This window comes from Dendrobates tinctorius, unplaced genomic scaffold, assembly GCF_039654945.1.
Source record: "Dendrobates tinctorius isolate UK_male_01 unplaced genomic scaffold, ASM3965494v1 ptg000075l, whole genome shotgun sequence".
Lineage (NCBI taxonomy): Eukaryota > Metazoa > Chordata > Amphibia > Anura > Dendrobatidae > Dendrobates > Dendrobates tinctorius.
The window spans coordinates 50,299,442-50,321,597 of NW_027361743.1; the positions used below are offsets into that span (position 1 = coordinate 50,299,442).

The following is a 22,156-nucleotide window of genomic DNA, read 5'->3' on the forward strand; positions in this document are numbered from 1 at the left end:
ACGTAGAAAGCAAACGAAGTGTCTCCATCCTTGTTTCTGTTTGCTGCCCTCTTGGCATCAGTGATCCGTTACTGTCACCCGCAGGTCAGTGACCCGGTCGCCGCTGAGTTTAGTCTAAATACCCAAATGCTGCTCCTATCTAAAAAGTCACTGTGGCTGTCCGACGGATCGATGGGATTTGGACAAGAGAGTGACATGGCGTTCTCTGAAGGTAAAACGACTGTTAAAGCAAATGTACCTCAGAAAATGAGCTATTGTTTAAATCCGGTTTTAATATTGAATGCATTTTTTACTTTTTATTTTATTTCCGTTTCACTGTCTATGTAAAAATAATATTAATACATTTTGCCATTTTCACGCAGTCCACCAAATTTAATGCCATTCTCATACTTGCTGTCCGGTACAAAATACTTTTCAGAAGTCTCATTATCATCACAGGCAGGATTGCAGCACTTCTAAATCACTACATATCACAGGATTCACCATTCCCAATAGATGATAGTCACATCAAAATTAAAGGGAATCTGTCACCCTTTTTTTTGCCCTATCAGCTGCCGGCATTGACATCAGGGGCTTCTCTACAGCATTCTGTAATGCTGTTGAGAAGCCCCTGATGTAACCTGAAAGATAAGAAAAACAAGTTAGATTATACTCACCGGGGGGCGGTCCGGTCCGATGGGTGCCGCGGTCCAGTCCGGCGCCTCCCATCATCATGCGATGCCGTCCTCTTCTTCCCTTCCTGTAGTAGCTCCAGCGCAGGTGCACTGCTCTGCCCTATTGATGGCAGAGCAGAGTCCTGCAGTGCGCAGGCGTCGGGAGAGGTCTGGCGCCTGCGCACTGCAGTATTCTGATCTGCCCTCAACAGGGCAGTGCAATGCGCCTGCGCTGGAGCTACTACAGGAAGGGAAGAAAAGGACGGCATTGTATGAAGATGGGAGGCGCCGCACCGGACCGCGACACCCATCGTACTGGACCGCCCCCTCCGGTGAGTATAATCTAACGTGTTTTTCTTATCTTTCAGGTTACATCAAGGGCTTCTCTACAGCATTACAGAATGCTGTAGATAAGCCCCTGATGTCAATGCCGGCAGCTGATAGGGGAAAAAAGGGTGACAGATTCCCTTTAATGAATTTGGTGCAGACTAAAAAATGGGTTCCCTTTCTGACTTGAACTGTTTTTGTGACTTTCGGTTGCATGTTGGCGCCAAAAAATATAAAAATTACATCAAAATTTTAGGGTAGTCAAAAATACACCAGATGGGAATATGAGTGAAATTGCGCCAAATTTTGCAACTTTTTAAAAAGTCATATTTAATTAATCAGGTAAAAAATATCTGGAAATAGACTAAAATAGACTTGAAAATGTGCAAATAGAACAATGAATTGGTTGCAAGCCCAAAAAAAAAGAGGCGAAAAACACAGCAAACTAGACAAAAAACAGACGCAAAGGCAACGATGAATCAGGGCCTGTGTGTGTAGTATCAGGCTTAGTGGCCAGTGTGCAAACTGCAAATTTTCTGATTTTTTTTTTCTTCTGTAGGCAGCAATATGGGATGTTAAAAAGTAAAAAAAATCAAATATTGAAAAAAAAAAATTTCACATAAAAACCTGATTTAAATTAGCCAGTTTCTGATGACATTTTCCCTTTATTGTTTATATCATGGTGATTTTCCAATAAAAGTATTTTCAGGATTTTGATGCAGATTTCCAATGGATTTCACCTTTGATATATTCAAGAGGTTAAATCTGAGGTGAAACTATGCAGCCAAAATTGACATGGTGCAAATTTACAAAATCTGCACTTTGAGGTCAAGATCTAAAAGGTCTGTATTATGTAGATGAGATCTGAAAATTCTCATCCACAGGTAAAATTCACAGCCAACCCACCCACATACATTTACAACTAATGTCCCCCCTTATGTTTCCTGCAGGAGATGTTATTTATGGTCGAGTGATGGTGGATCCAGTCCAGAACCTGGGAAATTCTTTTTACTGCAGCATTGAGAAGGTTTTCCTGTGCACTGGAGCAGATGGCTATGTACCAAAATACAATCCGTCCGATAATGAGTATGGCTGCCTTGCGGACTCTACATCTCTCCTCTACCAATTTAAGATATTGGTGAGTTTTATATTTGATCGTCTTATTTCATCCATAAGGCCACGGTCACACGTTCAGTATTTGGTCAGTATTTTACCTCAGTATTTGTAAGCCAAAACCAGGAGTGGGACAATTAGGCTGGAGTCACACTAACCTGCGCAAAATACGCTCCGTATTTTACATACGTAATACGGATGAATGACCACTAAATAGTGCTCCGTAGGTCATCCGTAATCAAGGTGTGGTAGCGTATTTTGCGCATGTGTGTATCCGTATGTAATCCGTGTGGCATCCGTATGCAATCCATATTGTGAGATTTTCTCGCAGCCTTGCAAAATGGACATTTATCGGTTTTGAGGCCTGCAAACAATTTAAATCATTAGCCTGCACCCTATTTAGACACTCAGAAACAGGTGGCTGCCTCCATTCTGTACATTTGTCACCTTGCTTTCACAAGGTGTGTTGGTGTTCTTTGTGCAGCATGGCAGAGGGTCTGCGATTCAATACAACTGAGCAGGTTCTCTTTACCTGGCTTTTGTCACGGCGCTTTGGGCAACCATATCCTGTGATAGTGGATCCGCGGAGGAGGAGACGCATGTGGGTCCATCCACTTTTGAGGCAACGACTCACAAGAGGTCATTTTCACCGCCTCTATTATTCTCTGCGGGAGCATCCGGAGAAATTTTACCAGTACTGTCGTATGAGCATTTCCACATTTGATCGCCTCTTGGAGACAGTGCGCCCTGGGATAACCTTTCAGGACACAAGGATGCGCAAAGCCATATCTGCAGAGGAGCGACTTCTACTCACAATAAGGTATGTACTACACAACCACATTCTCTATGTTCATAATGTGTGTGTTAATTTATGTTTTTTGGCCTTCTTGGACAAAGTTTAATAATACCCTCATCTTACTCAAAATATGTTTCACCTGACACCCCAGAATGTTACATCTAATATGTCCTGCATATCACTTAGTCATTGTGCCACCAAATATGTGTGTGTTGTTCTCTCTCATTTCCTACCAAGTTTGGTCGTCATGTAACTGATTTTTTTTTACTTAAGCCATTCTAAACTTATCAATTTCTGTTGTTCTACAGCTTCCTGTCCACTGGCTTGTCTTATGCTGCCCTCCACCATGAGTTTCTCATTGGAAAGTCCACCATTTCAGGCATAGTGAGGTCTACATGTGCACAAATCTGGACAAGACTCCATCAAGTGGTCATACCCGAGCCCAGGATGGAAGACTTTTTAAGGATTTCAAGGGACTTTGAGGAGGACTGCCAGTTTCCAAATTGTATTGGGGCCCTGGATGGCAAACATATCAGGGTGCGTAAGCCGCCGAACTCAGGCTCCCAATTCTTCAATTATAAACAATACTTTTCTGTTGTATTGTTGGCTCTGGTAGACCCTCAATACAAGTTTATAATTGTTGACATTGGGGCCTATGGAAGGACGGGAGACTCTAGAGTCTTCAATACTTCCATAATGGGTCGGCGGCTACGCACCAACCAGTTGGATCTACCACCACCACGCCAGCTACCAGGCTCCCCCGAACAATCAGTCCCTTCAGTCCTTGTGGCAGATGAGGCCTTTCAGTTATCACGCAATGTTATGAGGCCATATCCCCGGCGCAACCTTGACCACAGGCGCAGAATTTTTAACTTGCGCCTATCACGTGCTAGGCGACTGGTGGAGTGTTCCTTTGGGATTCTTTGTGGCAAATGGTGGGTACTCCAGTCTGCCATTCAGTTTAGTGAGCAAAATGTGAATGAAGTTGTGAAAGCCTGTGTTGTTCTGCATAACTTCACCAGGATTCATGATTGTTCCTCCTCTGATGGTGTTGTGCGTAGGCCGGACAATGTGCGCAGGATGAGACCACCTATCAACCCTCAACGTAGACCGCTCTCTGGCCTCAAAGTGCGTGATATTTTCACGAATTACTTTATCTCACCTGAGGGGGAAACTTCTTGGCAAGAGAATGCTGTGTCTATGTTATAATTTGTTTCTTTAAGTGTGTCTAAATATATATTACTCAAGCCTTAATGATTCTATGAGTGTTTTATTGCATTGGTTTGTGTCTGTTAGTATGTTGTGAGGGATTGTGAAAAATCACACAGAGACGTTAACTAGAGTAGACAAATTTTTAGTTTTGCCTTTTTTTTTTGTTTTGCTTAAAGGTAAACATAATATTGCCATAACACAAATTTGGCAATGGCCAAAATGACCCTTTGTGCCTTCTTTAACTTGGTGTAACATTAACATTACAGAAAAAAAATGCAACAAACATTATGCAATATCAACATTGCTGCATGCCTAGATTAACCTTGATTAGGCAACAAAAGGTGAGCTCCATCACCAAAATAAAGGCAACAAGATAACACTCACATTTCCTCATAATGTTAGCCAAACATAGAAAGATTCCACCATGACAGGCAAGGCTACCTCACATCTTTCACACAGATATTACCTGTCTGTAGAACAGACAATATTTAAGCATGCTATACTGGAAAGGATGAAAATACAAAACTCACTTGTTAAGACATAGAGAGAGCGGGTTATTCTGAATACTGGTCGCGTCAATTTTTTTACTAGAGATTGCTAACAAAAAAGGTGACTACTTAACTAAGGCAAGCACACCTTTCCTATGCGTTAGCAAGTGAGTAGTGTATTTTCATCCTTTCATTTAACAGTATAGCGCATTTAAATATTCTCTTTTATACACACATGTAATATCTTTGTGAAAGGCATGAGGTAGCATTGCCTGTCATGATGGATTGTTTCATATGTTTGGAAAACATTGTTTAAAAATGTGAGTGTTAAATTATGTTCTAAATGTTGGTGAAGGAGAACACCTGTTTTTTGGTCTAGATTAGGAGCACCAGTTACATGTCACTGGACATCTCCAAACATTAGAATCATAAATCCTCATATGTAGGGGAAGGAGAACGTGGATGAGCAGCCTGTGGTTGCTGCCGGACATTGTGGCCAACATCGCCCTGTGTGGGGCCATACTGTTGCCCATGATGCTGTAGTTGTCCAGCCTCCTGGGCCTGTTGGGGATACTGGCCAGAGTAATGATGATGGTGAGGGGCTTCTTGTAGGCTCTGGTAGGCCCGTGGCTCATACCCACCAAGATAGCCAGATCGTCCCCAACCAGGTTGGGACCAGCCTCCAACACTGGGTGGGTACAAGTGGCCATATTGGTGGGGTTGGCTTGAGGAAGACATTTGGGGCTGCAGAATAGAAGGATGGGTAGGGGGAGGAAGGGCTTGAGGTGTTGGCCCACGTATTAAGGGCTGTTCAGACCCTGCTTGAGCAAGCATCTGTGTGGATGGTCTCATGTGCAATAAATTTCGTGGTGACAGCTGCCACCTCTCCAGAAATTCAAACACCTCATATGGGGTATTGGGGGGGGTGCTTGCATCAAGCAGGATCTGAATACATCCCCTAATACGGAGCCTGACCTCACGGGTAAGGGCACGGAGATAAAGGGTGAGGCTACGTGAGGCCTCCTCACCATCATCTGTAGTGACTCTGGACAAATAATTCAGCACCCCTGTGTCCACATTGGTCCTGCTCTCTTGAATGGTGACCTGGCGCCTTCTTATTCGCCGTGATGCTAGAGCAGCATGTGGGGAGGACCTGATCTGGGCAGTTGGGCTGCTGCTCAAGTTGCCCGGCTCTTCAAGGATGGGTGATGTGGCAGCAGCAGACTGTCCTGGTGGTGTGTAGGGCAGCCATTGTGTGTTCTTGTGATGCCTCTTCTTCAGCCATCCTTCTTGTAGGGGGAGAAGATGGGCCAGCCACCTCATCCCCTACAGGATCTATAATGGGCTCTGCCTCTGAGGCCGTTCCTCGATCCGTAAGGTTGGATTGAGTTCTGTTATGAAATAGAACAGAGGCAAAAATACATCAATATTTTTGTCCCTGTAAAGTATTGGTGTAATGTTTTTGTGTAATGTGGTGTGAGGTATGTACTTACGGTCTCAGAGCCAGAATTGGGGCAAGGAAGTTCAGCCGGTCATAATAGATATATTTGCGCTTTACATGTCCAGCATCCCCACTCCTGGACCGCTGCTGGCGTTCCCGGCGGAACTGGTCCCGGATGCTTCTCCACCGTTTCATCACATCTTCCACTGCAATGTGACAGGAAATATTGTCAAAATCACATATTTGAGAGGTCACATTTTCTAACAGTAGTCTAGGCATGGGGCCTTCTGGGGTGTGCGTTCTACCCATGGTGGCATATGTAATTGGGCCGATACACAGGGTCTCATTAGCTCCACTGAAACTAATTTTATTGGCTAGGAGGATGAGGAGCTTGTGGCCTAACCCCTAATTATGGCTGTGTGAAGCCACGTGTCACATCCAAATGTAACGGCCTCATGAGGCTAATAATAGTACATGCACAGGAAGGGGGGTGCTGATTGTAGATTCATTTTATAGCGCGCGCTAAGGTTAATGATATTTTTATGGTTGCAATTACGAATTTTATGCTGCTCATCACATGGTCTGTCACCAAAGTCATGGTACATCTGGTGACAGATGCACCTCCATGACGCCTCCTTTCTTGTGCGGTTCGCATAGTTTGCGTCGCGTGCGTCCCATATTTCTGGACGCTCCTGCACTAGCACAATGAGGAGCTCTACATTAATATATGTGGACGCCATGCTGCTGCTGTACTCCGTGGAGGCTGACTTCCTGGATGTCTGGAGTGGTTTTTGAGCTCATTTGCATGTCTAGGCTTCCTGATGATGGATTGGCCCATTTCCTGTTCACCAGCCAAAAAACCTGCGTATTGCTCGCAGGTCACACGTGTATTCCGTGTGTAATCCGTATTTTTTGCGCACCCATAGACTTGCATTGGCGTACTACGGGCGTAGTACGCTGGCAATCGCAGCATGCTGCGAGTGGCACAGAGCGTAGGATACTGAGGAGAAATATACGGCTGGTGCGAGTGACCCCATAGAGAATCATTTGTCCGTGTCTAATGCGTGCTTTTTGCGCCTCTCACTCTCCCGTATTCCTCGCCAGTGTGACTCCGGCCTTAGAGGAAGAAACCCGTCACCATTTCCGCATTGATCACCCACTCCTGGATTTGGCTTAGAAATACTGAGGTAAAATACTGACCAAATATTGAATGTGTGCACGTGGCCAAATAGTGAACGGAGCCTGTGAAATATTAAAGAAGAACCTGCCGTGTCAAGATGTCTTCTGACTGTAGGCCTCGTGAAGACGGAGATTACTGAAGCGGTCAAAAACGACAAACGGTGGAAACCGCTTCAGGAGAGCACCCTTCCTCTGGGAAGTTTTTGGAGGAGTTTTTTTTTGTTAGCTGAATTGGTTGTGAAGAGTTTTTGAAATGTTCTGGAAGAGTTTTTTTTTACCTGAAGGTTGCCCCGCAATCTTTTGATTGGACAGTGCCTAGTTTGGAGCAGATTCCATCTGGAGTCTCTTCAAAGAATTGAGGTGCACTTTCAATATTCCAACCAGGCGTTTTTCAAAATCTGAAATGGGGAAAAAAAAAACACTCAAAAAACTTAACAAATCAACAGGAAAGTGGTTTTACAACAGAAATGAGTAAAAGTATTTTTAGCATTTTTTTGTGTGATTTTGTAGGCCTGATTTAAAGCAAGCCCACTCCAAAAAAAAATCTCGTCCAAAATCTCTGTATGCTAAGCATACATGCACACAACGTCTTTTAGACAAGTGTGGGCCCTCCTAGACTTTCAGGAGGAAAACGCTAAAGGACACGCCGGCATCTTTTGTCCTGAAGCAACTTTTTTTTGCGTCTTTACAGTTGTTTCATGACGGCTTTTTGCAATGTATTTGGCCTGTGGCGTTTTTTTCTTACTTGTATTGTACAAACTGTTGAGTGGCTCTTCAAGTAGATTCCACATGAGGAATGGACCGGTCACTTCATTAACCAATTTACATCTTAGGATATGTTCATTCTTTTTTGGCTTTTTTTTAGCAGATTTTCAGGCAGGTTACAGAGCACAACCCCCCCCCCAAAAAAAAGATGTTGTGGTGCACAAACCCTAAGGCTATCTTCATAAGGAGTTTTTTGAGGAGTTCAAAAACCATACAGTTTCAAGCAGACATTTTTTCTGGAAAATCTCCTGGTTTTTAGGAGATTTAGAGGAGTTTTCCTTTACCTTAACAGTTTCCTAAAGTGCCTCTGTAAGAGTTTTTCTTTTCCTGAAGGGTTCATTTCATTTTCTGATTGGATAATGCCTCGTTGGGAGAGGATTGCTTCAGAATCTGCTTCAAATAAATGACATGAACCTTCTTTTTTCCAGCAGCCATTTTTCAGAATCGCTTCTGAAAAAAACACCTCATATGAACAACAAAGTGAATTTCCCAAAGAAATAAATAAGAAAAGTTTTTTCCAAATGTTTTTGAGGAGGATTTTAAAGAGGATCCGTTCCATAAAACTTCTCAAAAATCTCTATCTGTACAAAGCCTTTCCTTATGTTCACATGATGTGTATTTTTTCTAGATTTTATGTACGGATTTCTTGACTGAAATACACAGCATTTGAGCATCTAAAATCCACGTCTATGCTGAAACTAAAACCCCAAAACACAATAAAAACATACCAGTGCAGATATAGCGTCTGTATTCACTGTTATTTGGTAAAAGCCATATTAAAGAGGTGAATTTCCACAGCAGATATTGACATGGTGCAGATTGCAAAAACTCAACTAAACGTTAATTTCCACTTGGATTCAGCACAAAAATACAGGCGCTTCTCACAAAATTAAAATATCATCAAAAAGTTAATTTATTTCAATTTTTCAATACAAAAAGTAATGTAAAAGGAGCCCCAACCAAGTACTGAGTGCATTTACTGAACATACATTTCAGTAGGCCAACATTTCGGATTTTAAAATCATCTTTGTCTGTATAAATCCCCTCTAAAATGTAAAGTGCTGTGGAATATGTCGGCGCTATAGAAATAAAATGTATTATTATTATTATTATCTTTCAAGCTGGTGTTATAAAGTAATCTAATTTACTGAGATAATGACTTTTGGGTTTTCATTGGCTGTAAGCCATAATCACCAACATTAACAGAAATAAACACGTGAAATAGATCACTCTGCTTGTAATGACGCTATATACTATGAGTTTTTGATGATATTCTAATTTTGTGAGAAGCCCCTGGATAAATACAGTAATTGGACAAGAATAATTTTAAAATATTTTGATGCTACGGTAAAATGTTGCAAATATTACATGCAGAAAATGCACTCCTAATAAGTACGGTAAGTCTTAACTTACGCATTGTGTATTTGGTATTTATTGTCCCGGTAAATTTTCATGCAGAAAATCTGTAGGATAATATAGTGCTAGTTAAATAGATAAGATTTCAACATATCAGATATTTTCTGTGCGCAAATCGACCTGTGGTGCAGATTTTTATATGCACAGCATGTTAATTTCTTGTATTGATCCAGCATGGAAAGGATGAGAGTCATACCAAGTCCACTGAGAAAAAATGTGTATCAAATATGGAAAGTGTGAACTTAGGGGGCGATTCATGAAGACTGGCGTAGTGCATGCCAAGCTTTATGAAGAACTCGCTGGAGTACCGTCACCTGATGCATTAGGTGGCATTTGCTTGGGGACTGGTGTATGTATATTTTTGGAGTAAGTTGTGCCGCCTTATTGACGTAACATGATTAATTTGGCAGACAAGGTTGATCACACCTCGTTCCTCTCATGTTACTATGTCCATATGGAAGTAACTACACCTCGTTCTTCTCATGTTACTATGTCCATTTTGTAAGGTAGCGCTAATTGTTAGTGTTGGGGACACTCGGCTGCGATATTGATGCACACAGGAACACTTTCACTTAAAACAGTCCAATGCAGTTTATTGTGCCATCATAAACCGCACCGTAAGCCATGTTAGACTTCACAGGCTCACACATAGTCCATAGCATTGCATAGTACACGGCTTGAATACGCTGTCACTAAACATTCTGGACCTCTTTGTCCAGTTACCGTGGATGACCGCACGCCGTACACTTCATTAATGTCCATAGAATATCACAGGCACCAACAGTTATATCCCCATGTCCGGGGGGGTTACCTCGCAGGAGCTCCAGCTCCAGATGCCGACTCTTTGTCAGTCCTTTCTTTCCCAGGGAAGCTGCCGAACTGGGATCACCGTCCCGGATAACGTCTTGCTCACCAGGCCACCTGACAGTCCAGATCCACAGACAGACAGTAGCTCCCCCAATGCAGTGCCATCACTGACTCTGCAAACACACAGGCCTCACCGGGTGCTATTCAGGGATCCGACCTTACTCCCTAGGTCTCCCAACACACCGGCCACCAGGTCCAGGGCCTCAGTGGCTGCTATTCAGGATGTCCGTCTCCTCCTGAGACCGTCCAACACTCTCTCCTCACCAGGTCCAAGGTCGCAGCACGTGCTCCAGGGATCCGATCCTTCTAGCAGAATCTCCCAACACTGGCCCTCCAGGACCTTGCACCCTGAACTACTCAGGTACACACTCTCTCTCCGTGTGACCAGACCTCAGGCACATTATATGGTCCATAACCACACCCACAGGTGAGGTATGGATCACATGGTCATGACCTCACTACAGGTCCTATTCCACACAGCCACACACAGGCTTTATCCTGGGCTTTCAGACACATGCCCCTGGGTGGATTTGTAGGTGACTGGTCCCAGGGATGTATCTAGCTTTTCCTGCACCCAGGGCAAAGGATCAGTTTGGCGCCCCCCCCCCCCATTTGAACATTGATTCTATTGAAACTGTATTTGACTAAGCCAAGGTACATTCCTGTTTTTTCCACAATGCTTTATTTAACTTAATAAACAATAAAATGTTATGTATGTATATATTACACACTATACATGTATATATGGTATTTCTCCTTCGTCTCATTGGGGGACACAGAGACTGTGGGTGTGTGCTACTGCCGTCTGGAGGCCGACACTAAGTATAAAAAAAACAAGTTAGCTCCTCCTCCGCCGCATACACCCTCGCCCCGACAGCGGGCGGAAACCAGTTTTTGCTTAGTGTCTGATGGAGGCACACGCAGTCTGGGTCTCTCCAGACTATATATTTTTTTTTTTTTTTTTACATTTTCTTGCTATGAAGAGGAGACTGGGGCGACGGACCCTATTGAAAGGGTCCGATCTCCCCAAAACATCAACGGGCGAGCACGCGCGAGTATTCCTCCGCGTATCCTTTCCCGCACCGAGGGACATCTCTGGGACTTTTCCCCAGACATCTATTTTTCTTTTTTATTTTAAAGAAGATATGACAGGGGCAACGCATCCTATTGAAAGGATCCGATTTCCCCAAACCATCAACGGGCGACCACGTGCGAGTGTCCCTCCACGTTCCCTCTCCCGCGACGTGGGACAGTATGCCAGACTTAGCCCTGTCCACCCCTAGGTAGCGAAACCATGGGCTTGCACAGAGGCACAAGACTAGTCTGTGCGGCCCCACGGCTACGCCAATCGGGTACTGCGTGGTGGCGGACGATCCCTCTCCTCGCCCAGCCAAGGTGGACGGAGCTAGGGTGCCTGCACTGTCCGAAGATGTAGTTTACCTCAGGGTAAGCAGGGCTCCTGGGCAGCGGGAGGTTTTTTCCAGGCCAGGGCTGCAGTGACTTTTCAGGGGCTGGAGCGGCTCCCCTCTCCTGCCTGCAGGCAGAGCAGGAGGGCTTCTTCGGCGCAGCAGGGGCAGCGGCGTGTTCCCCTTCTCCCTCGCCACGGCGCTCGGTGGCCGGGCGGGGGAAGGAGCACGCCGGGCTGAGTAGGCGCCAGTTCCAGGGCGAGTTAGGCCGCAGGGAAGAGGGCTCAGATTTAGCCCCCGGCTTCGGCCTGGGCCGCGGGGAAGGCCCGCCACCCGGTGCAGCGGGCGGGCAGGGCTGAAATTTAGCCCGCGGCTTGCGGCCTAGGCCGCGGGGAAGGCCTGCCCCCCGGTGCGGCGGTCGGGCAGGGCCGAAATTTAGCCCGCGGCTTGCGGCCTAGGCCACGGGGAAGGCCCGCCCCTCGGTGCGGCGGGGGGCAGGGCCGAAATTTGGGCCGCGGCGTTGGCCTAGGACGCAGGGGGAAGTTCCGCCCCCCAGCGTGACGTCGGGTCCGGCGCCCGCCCCCCAACGACGTCAGATCCAGCGCCGCCCCTGGATACTGGGCGGGCGCTGGATTAAATGGAGGCCCCGGCGTTAGAATGGGGTAGGCCGCGGTCAGGAAGCATCGCAGCCTACCCAGGGAAACAGCAGCTGGGAGCCTCCAGACGGCAGTCGAGCGCCAGCAGCAGCACAGGAGCACGGGGAGGCAGCCGGAGCTCGGGTAAGTGCGACCCCGTCTTGGCCACACTAGGGCAGGTTGTCCTCCTTCTCCTCATACCCCTGGATGCCATAAAAAAAAAAAAAAAAAGACATAATATATAGGAAAAGGTTTTTTCCGCAGTATGTCTGGAAAAGGGAAGAAGCACACCTTCCTTTTATACCGCATGCATTTCCTGTGGGGCTGTATTCACGCGAGCGCAGACCATTAAGATATGTGAGGCCTGTAGTTCCGAACGCGCCCAGGAGCCCTCCCCGCCAACGGAGCCCAGGGGGTCGGAGCCCCCGGAATGGGCGTTGTCGCTATCGCGGTCTATGGCTTCACTTACGAAGGCGATAGAGACCCTTCAGGCCCCAGATAGGGGTAGAGACAACGGCTCTCCGGTTTGGGAAGGTTCATCCACCTCACTTGAGCCGCCGGCCTGCAGGGGCCGTACCCTCTCTAAAGAGACGTACAGGGAAAGAACCCATATGGCGTCTCCGGGCCCCTCCGGTGCTTCGGCATCTGTGAGTGCGGCATCTCGCTCTCCATCACCATTGTCTGAGAGCGAGCAGAGTTCGGATGAGGATAGGCAGGAAGCCTTGGATCTGGATACTCCCGGGTGTCGGGAGACAGTGGACAGTCTCACTGAGGCCGTCAATCAGACTCTTGGTATTGAGGAGGACGTCTCCCTGGCCGCCGGGCATAAGATAACTTTTAAAAAGGCCAGGCGCCCACATAGGGTGTTTAGCACCCATCCTGAATTCGAGGACACGGTACAGCGGCACAGGGAACGCCCAGACAAGCGTTTTTCAGGGCAGAAAACGCTAGAGACAAGGTACCCGTTTGCACCAGAGTTCTGTAAAGAGTGGGCGGAATCTCCGATTGTGGATCCCCCAGTGTCTCGCCTGGCTTCAAGATCATTGTTGTCGGTGCCTAGTGGGTCTTCCATTAAGGACCCCACGGATCGGCTCATAGAGGGTCTAGCCCGCTCGGTGTATGAGGCATCGGGGTCAGCGCTTTTGCCTTCTTTCGCAGCTACATGGGTGGCCAAGGCCATGATGTCGTGGTCGGAGTCTTTGAACAAAGTCCTGCAGGACAAAGATTTGCCGGTAGAGGTGTCTGAGATAGCAAAACAGATCTCGATGGCAGGAGACTATCTAATTAATGCATCCTTGGATGCGACTAATTGCGCGGCGCTAGCCGCAGCAAACGCTATCGCCATTAGGAGAGCCTTGTGGCTAAGGCTATGGCGGGCCGATTCGATTTCTAAAAAGTCGTTAACATCTCTGCCTTATCGGGGTAATCGGCTTTTTGGGGAGAAGCTAGACAAGCTTATTTCAGATGCCACGGGGGGAAAGAGTAGCTTTCTCCCACAGCAGAAGAGCAGACCGCCCTTTCGTCAACCACAGGCGCGCTTTCGGGCATTTCGCGCCCCAGGATGGGCATCAGCGGCCGGTTCTACTGCCCCGGCTCGTCGCAACCAAGACAGAGAGCGCCAGGTCACGTATAGAGCCAACCCGCTGGGGAGGATGCGGGGCCGTCCACCCAGGTCAAGGGGAGCTAGGTCTCAGAGGCCCTCTACAAAATGACTTGAGGCATCAGGTACCCGAGGACACCAAAGTAGGCGGTCGTCTGCTCAGGTTCCGCTACGTCTGGGTCAAAGTGGCACACGACGCATGGGTGGCGGAATTGGTGTCATTCGGGTACAAAATAGAGTTTATCGGACACCCTCCAAGGAGATTTTTTCAATCCCGTCTTCCCAAGTTGCAATCCCAGGCAGAGGCATTGCTAGGGGCCATCAGGATTCTTCTGCACAACAGGGTAATTATCCCGGTACCAGAGGGCGAAGAGGCCCAGGGATTTTATTCCAACCTGTTCGCAGTCCCCAAGAAGGACCGAACAGTAAGACCGGTTTTGGACCTAAAGCTCCTAAACAGGTTCATCAAGGTCAGGCACTTTCGGATGGAATCCCTCCGGTCAGTGATATCGGCCATGGAGCAGGGAGAGTATTTGGCCTCAATCGATGTCCAGGATGCCTACCTGCACATCCCTATTTTTCCTCCGCATCAGAAATTCCTTCGTTTTGCGATAAATGGCCAGCATTTCCAGTTTGTGGCTCTGCCGTTCGGGTTGGCCACGGCACCCAGGGTTTTCACGAAAGTGATGGCGGTCGTTATGGCCATTCTTCATTCTCGGGGCATAGTAGTGCTGCCATACTTGGATGACCTGTTAGTGAAAGGATCGTCTTTTCAGGCGTGCGAGGAGAATGTCGGAATTACGCTGGATACCCTATCCCGCCTGGGATGGTTAGTCAATGGGAAGAAGTCATGTCTTACCCCGGCTCAGAGGATTCCATTCCTGGGGATGATTTTCAACACTTCCCAAGGGTTGGTAATTCTCCCTCGAGACAAGGCCCAGGCGCTCCGGCGAGGGGTTCGGAGTCTTCAGCGGCCAGGCCCTCACACGATTCGATTTGGGATGAGGGTGCTAGGAAGGATCGTAGCAGCAATAGAAGCAATCCCGTTTGCACAGTTTCATCTTCGCCCCCTGCAGCATGCTCTTTTGGCAGCATGGGACAGGAGTCCTTTTTCCCTGGATCATCAGTGCAGGTTGTCCTTTCAGGTCCGGCGGGCACTGCAATGGTGGACGCGCGACTCCTCTCTCCTTCAGGGGAAACCCTTTCCTCCAGATCAGTGGTTGGTGGTCACAACCGACGCGAGTCTTCTCGGTTGGGGAGCAGTGTTTCGTCATCACACAGCTCAGGGGCAGTGGTCTCCCCAGGAGGCCCTTCTGCCGATCAACTTGTTGGAGATTCGAGCAGTGCGGTTGGCGTTGCAGCATTTTCAGCACTGGCTAGTGGGTCGCCCAGTCCGGGTCCAGTCAGACAACGCCACGGCAGTGGCGTATGTGAATCACCAGGGAGGCACGCGCAGCAGCGCAGCCATGCGCGAGATAGAACACGTACTTCGTTGGGCCGAGAGGCACCACTCAGTAATTTCAGCGGTCCATATACCAGGCGTGGAAAATTGGGCAGCAGATTTCCTGAGTCGGCAGGGGGTCGCGGCCGGAGAATGGTCCCTGCACCCCGAGGTTTTCTGGCAGATTTGCCAGCGGTGGGGAACTCCGGACGTGGATCTGATGGCTTCCAGAGAGAACGCCAAGTTAGACAGGTTTGTCGCCCGGTCTCAGGACCCGCGAGCGATTGCAGCGGATGCATTGGTTCTTCCATGGAGCCAGTTTCGGCTCCCGTACCTTTTTCCCCCTCTGCCTCTTCTCCCGAGGGTAATCAGGAAGATCAAGAGGGAGAGGGTTCCGGCAATTCTGCTGGCCCCAGACTGGCCCCGTCGAGCCTCGTACGCGGATCTAGTACAGCTCCTCGCTGACGTGCCATGGCATCTACCGGAACGGCCAGACTTACTGTCCCAGGGGCCGATCTACCACCAGAACTTAGGGGCCCTGTGTTTGACGGCATGGCCGTTGAGTCCTGGGTCCTGACCCAGGCGGGGTTTGGGCGTGAGGTGGTAGCCACGATGATTAACGCCAGGAAGCCGGCCTCGGCGAGGATCTATCATGGTACTTGGAAGGTTTTCTTTCTCTGGTGTCGAGAGCACGGGGTTGCGCCCTTGTCCTTCTCGGTTCCCAACATTCTGGCCTTTCTGCAGTCAGGCCTGGACGCAGGGTTGGCTCCGAGTTCCCTGAGGAGACAGATCTCGGCTTTGTCGGTTCTGTTCCAGCGAAAGATCGCTAACGTTATGCAGGTCAAAACTTTCATTCAGGGAGTCTCGCATCTAGTGCCCCCCTTTAGAGCTCCCTTAGACGCCTGGGACCTTAATCTGGTGCTGGGGGTCCTGCAGGAAGCTCCTTTTGAGCCATTGCAGGAGGTCGGATTGCCATACCTTACCAGGAAGGTCGTGTTTTTGGTAGCGATAACCTCTATTAGGCGGGTCTCGGAGCTGGCAGCCCTATCTTGTAGAGCACCGTTTCTGACCTTTTTTCAGGATAAGGTAGTCTTGAGACCACCTCCGCCGTTCCTGCCGAAGGTGGTGTCCTCATTCCATATTAATGAGGACATCGTTTTGCCTTCATTTTGTCCAGCTCCAGTACACAGAGTTGAGAAGGCGCTCCACACGCTGGACCTGGTGAGGGCCCTCAGGAGGTATGTGTCGAGGACAGCGCCTTTTCGCCAGACTGATTCGTTGTTTGTGATCCCTGAAGGGCGCAGGAAGGGACTGCAGCCTCACGGTCGACCATAGCCAGATGGGTTCGCCTTACTATTCAAGAGGCTTACCGTATTAGAGGCACGCCGGTTCCACCTGGAATAAGAGCGCACTCGACTCAGGCAGTGGGCGCCTCTTGGGCGCTTCGGCATCAGGCTTCAGCAGAGCAGGTATGCAAGGCGGCAACGTGGTCAAGCCTGCACACGTTCTCTAAACATTACAACGTACATACTCAGGCTTCGTCGGATGCGAGCCTGGGTAGGAAAATTCTCCAGGCAGCGGTGGCACACCTTTAAACAGGTGGGCATGCGGTGTGGATTGGTGAGTTGCTCCCACCCAGGGACTGCTTTAGGACGTCCCACAGTCTCTGTGTCCCCCAATGAGACGAAGGAGAAACATGGATTTTTGTGAGTACTCACCGTAAAATCCTTTTCTCCGTGACGCTCATTGGGGGACACAGCACCCACCCTGTTAGCCAGTTGGCTCTTGTTTAGTTAATTCCTTATTTATTGTAGGGTGGTCCTTTTTCAGACATATAGTTTTCTGCGTTAAGGCTAATTGATTGTTATGTTCTCCTACTGCTTTTGCACTAAACTGGTTTCCGCCCGCTGTCGGGGCGAGGGTGTATGCGGCGGAGGAGGAGCTAACTTGTTTTTTGTATACTTAGTGTCGGCCTCCAGACGGCAGTAGCACACACCCACAGTCTCTGTGTCCCCCAATGAGCGTTTCGGAGAAAAGGATTTTACGGTGAGTACTCACAAAAATCCATGTTTTAACAAAACAATAACTTATACTAAACTAAGCTAGTCAGTGGGTATGACTAAAACTGCTGGTATACTGTACCTGTGAGGCTGTTGGTGGTATAACAAGAATTCCTATGTTTCACAATAGAACTGTCTAAAATTTAATTTTACGAGCTTTTGTGGCTGCAAAAGATTTTATAATATCATCATAAGAAAGTTTTGATGCCAACTCATGCTCTATGGAAATAATGCTTAAGTTTGTCAGCCGTTGTTGTCCCATGACACTCCGAAGATATGTTTTCAGCAACTTTAGCTTGCTAAAGCTTCTTTCACTGGAAGCAACCGATACTGGTATAGTCAGGAAGATTTTCCGAGCTGTGGCTATATTGGGATCGGCATCTTGTAGTCCATTCTTGTATATCTCGATAAGCAAACCTTCAGGTGTGGTAGTTTTCATGCTCGTGTTTAAATTCAGTGCATGATGTTTAAAACTCTCCACTTCTGGAATCATTTCATCTTTGTCAAGATCCTTCTGATATATCTGGGCTAATTTCATGATCAATGAAGCAGGGGTGTATTGGCCAATGTTAAATTGATAAATATGTAGCATATTGGTAGAAATTATATTAAAACCTAGCTTTTAATTAGCCCTTTAAAAACAACAAATGTTGCAGTGATTGACAAATACAAGTGCACACAGTGATAGTGTATAGTGCTCAAATAAAAACAAACCGTGTTGTACCGCCTCGGTGTCCTATGCCAAAGGACAATAATTGGTTGTATATCACAGGCCTATGTGTCCCATCATATCCCAGGTATTATAACCATATAGACACAAATAGCCAAATTACTGGACCTATAAACTAGCTGTGAACCACCTACAGCGTTAAGTCTCTATTAATGATATTATTATTTCAGACATGCACATTGGACCTTAGCTTATCCACCATGTCTCAGCATATATGTATGTGCGCTATCTACCAATACAGCATATATTGCACATTGCCCATGGAACAGCAAAGTATCAGGGTATTACTGTAGGGTCGGTGGGCCGAACTGGGGGGTGGTCCCTCGATATACCGCGCAGTGACGTACAGACACAAGATGAGGCAGGTTTTCGGGTGTAACAGGTCCAAGTTTATTCGTGCTCTCGCCGTCCGACTGACGGTCCTCACAATACAACACAGTACCTTCCTCACGACCCTCCGTGTCCAGGGCCGCTTCACACACTGTACTTTTCACCTGGGACGTATATGTACGTCCTGTACCTTTTTCACTCTTCGACGCTCCTGTCAGCTCCGTCACTGTGGCTGCCATAGGCCTGTACACCAACAGTAATTTCACTGGTCAAACGTCGTACCAAATACGGTGTCCTACACCCGGTGTCTCGTCTATGCTGCGGTTCTTCCTGTCAGGACCACCCCCCTGACTTTCTCTCTTCTCAGTCCCCCTAGTTTGGTTCTCCTCACAGTGCACAAACTGTCGTAGTCCTCCTGTCACTGGAGCTCCCTCTGGGGACTGGAACTTTCTGGAACCCTCCTTCAAATTTATATCTTTCCCGGTTCCCTGTAACTCCGCCCCCATGACCAACGGTTTCCTAAGCCCTAAGCTGATGTCAAGTCCTTTGCTCACACTCCTCCCTGCCCTCTAATGGTCAACCCAAGGTACTGCACGTCCACTACACTTTCTCAGCTGTTTCCCCACTGTAGTAACTGACACCTGTCTAAACTGTGCAAACCTTTCCTTTCTCTATTCTGACACGTCCATCCGTCAGGTCACCTTCCCTACATTACTTCCTCTATACACATTGCATTATCCTGCTCACATGACAATCTTATAGCAAAAACCGCTGTACTTGTCTTGTCTTGCGCCCGTTCCAAAAAGGAGATGAACAGGTTCAGCATACTATATAATGCCCATAACAGTGACCTAATCTCCGCACATGTCACCCAATGCGTTTCATCTGGATTAGAATCATCAGGGGTGTCCTGACATCTTGTCTTGAGGCGTTGCACGCCCGTTCTACATGACTTGGGCGTCATGTGATTTTTATCCTTATGACGCGATTTGACCAAGTCCAGACTCCTGATGCCGCTGTGGACGCCCAGGAAATGGGGCATGTGTGTCGGCGGTGTCCAGCCCAGATATGACGCGCAGTAATTCACAAAGCACCCAGGAAGTGGGGCAAGTAATGAGCGCGGTGTGCAGCGTTACACACAAGCCGGAAGTACCATTCGCGGCGACCGCTAGCGGCGTTAAGCCGCGATATGCCGCTATCTATAAGAATCAGCTAATTTAGAACGGGTGTGCTACGCCTCAAGACAAGATGTCAGGACACCCCTGATGATTCTAATCCAGATGAAACGCGTTGGGTGACATGTGCGTAGATTAGGTCACTGTTACGGGCATTATATAGTATGCTGAACCTGTTCATCTCCTGTTTGTAACGAGCGCAAGACAAGACAAGTACAGCGGTTTTTGCTATAAGATTGTCATGTGAGCAGGATAATGCAGTATGTATAGAGGAAGTAATACCCTGATACTTTGCTGTTCCATGGGCAATGTGCAATATATGCTGTATTGGTAGATAGCGCACATACATACTGTATATGCTGAGACATGGTGGATAAGCTAAGGTCCAATGTGCATGTCTGAAATAATAATATCATTAATAGAGACTTAAGGCTGTAGGTGGTTCACAGCTAGTTTATAGGTCCAGTAATTTGGCTATTTGTGTGTATATGGTTATAATACCTGGGATATGATGGGACACATAGACCTGTGATATACAACCAATTATTGTCCTTTGGCATAGGACACCGAGACGGTACAACACGGTTTGCTAATTTCACGGCCTGCTCCTTGAGTTCTTCTGCTGTTAATGAGTGAAACTGAGGTCCAGAGAGAAAACTGAATGTATTGCTAAGCTTGTCTATCGCGTCAAACCGGGTTCTCATTTCAAAGATGATTTTGTCACTGATTTCTAAAAGAGAAATCCTGAATTTGTCTTCCTGTGACACCTGAACACTGTCGTCTTCACATTGTTCGTCAGACATCTTATTAATCTTTCTCTTCCTTATCTGTCTGAAGTGTGGATCAAGGCCACACCTTTCTGCAATCTGTTTTGCTTCACTGATTGCATCAGCTGCATTACTTCTTCTAGTTGTCTCTAACAAGGTCAAGAGACCATGAATATGCTTTGCAGACCTATCAATACTGATTTTTTCATTTTGTAGAAGTTTGTTGATGCGATCAATGTGACTTAGCACTTTATACCAAAAACAAGACGTTGCAACAAAATCAAACTTCGTAATATTGTGCATCAGAGAAGCAGCCTCAACCTTTGTCTCCATATTTGCTACTATATTGGTTTTTAGATCACTTAAAGCATCAATGATTTTGCTTAGATGCATATAAATAGGTCTTACCGCTTCTAGCTTCGCTGACCACCTGGTTTTGCTTAGTGACTTGAGGGTAACCGGTACATGTTCTGTAAAACTTCCCATCTAAAAGTGGAGTCAACAAAGAACAAATAAAGACACTGTATTGTTCCAAAGTAAGTCTCTGCTTCTCATGACACACTAGCAGCATTTACACCAGCCAGATTTAGGGAATGAGCAGCACAGGGTACAAAATACGCTAGGTTATTTTTTTGAAGCAATCGTGCTTTAACCCCTTTGTACTTTCCAGCTATATTTGCCCCATTTGCCCCATTGTCATAGGATTGACCCCTGCAATTTTTAATATCTAAGCCATCTTTTTTGATTTTTTGTAAAATTATTTCAGTGAGAGCAAGTCCAGTCTTCTCATTCACAGTTAAAAAGTCTATGAAGCTTTCTACGACTTCGGGGCCATATTTTGTTATTTTTACATATCTAATGACTTCAGACATTTGTTCCAAATGGCTTATGTCAGGTGTGCAGTCAAACATCACAGAAAAATATTTAGCCTCCACAACTTCATTAAGTGTGTGTTCCCTTATTTTGCCTGCTATGATGTCTAAAAATTCATTTTGAATATTAGGTGAGAAATAGCTCACTTGTCCTTTCTTATGACGCTGCAAATGTTCACGCAGAGGGGCGTTCTAATGAGAAACAAGTTCAATTGCATTTAGAAATTTTCCACTTTTAGGGTCTGCAAAATCAAGACCTTCATGTGAGCCTCGCAATGCACTTCCTTGTCTTGCTATGTACATGATTACATCAACAATTACATGAAGAACTTCCTTCCAGTTGTTTTCTTCCTTCAGTATCTGCTCTTGAAGTTCTTTGTCAATGCCACCCTTACCTAATGAGGCCTCAAGTGTTTTCCATGAACAGAAACACATTTTATGGTGTAAAGAATTTTCATGTTCAGGAATTCTCTCGCCTAATTTTTTCCATTGTGTCAAACCTTCCTCCTTTGACAAAAATGACCGTTTTGGTTCTGAATTTGAAAACATTCTACATGGTATGCAGTATACAGCATTTTTTAAGCGGCTGTATTCTAGCTATGACCGGCGCACTTTCTGTCCATTTGGCAGCTGTTTAAAAAAACAATCTATTGTGAGTTTTCGTCCATCTCTTAAACTATTTCTGATGTCAGGTTCATGTGTTGCTTTTGTCCTCATGCTGGTAACAAAACACCTTTGTGCATCTGAAAACGTGCTTGGCCATGTTCCTGGGTCAAAACAGTCGATGTCAAAATTCGACTCACCATGAGAAGAAGATGATGAAATAGCATTCAGTTCTTCTAGAGAATGTGTCGTGCTGCTACAACACTGCGTAGCGTCTAAA

At 46.8% G+C, this 22,156-nt stretch overlaps 1 protein-coding gene across 1 annotated transcript in view; it reads left to right on the plus strand.

The window, feature by feature from the left end:
- Nucleotides 1–22,156, plus strand: part of FREM2 (FRAS1 related extracellular matrix 2) — a 348,626-nt gene that overhangs the window by 313,631 nt on the left and 12,839 nt on the right. Inside the window, exons 21-22 of the mRNA XM_073583262.1 lie at nucleotides 85–211; nucleotides 1,931–2,118. Of these exons, the coding sequence (XP_073439363.1) occupies nucleotides 85–211; nucleotides 1,931–2,118 (315 nt within the window). The remainder of the gene's footprint in view (nucleotides 1–84; nucleotides 212–1,930; nucleotides 2,119–22,156) is intronic.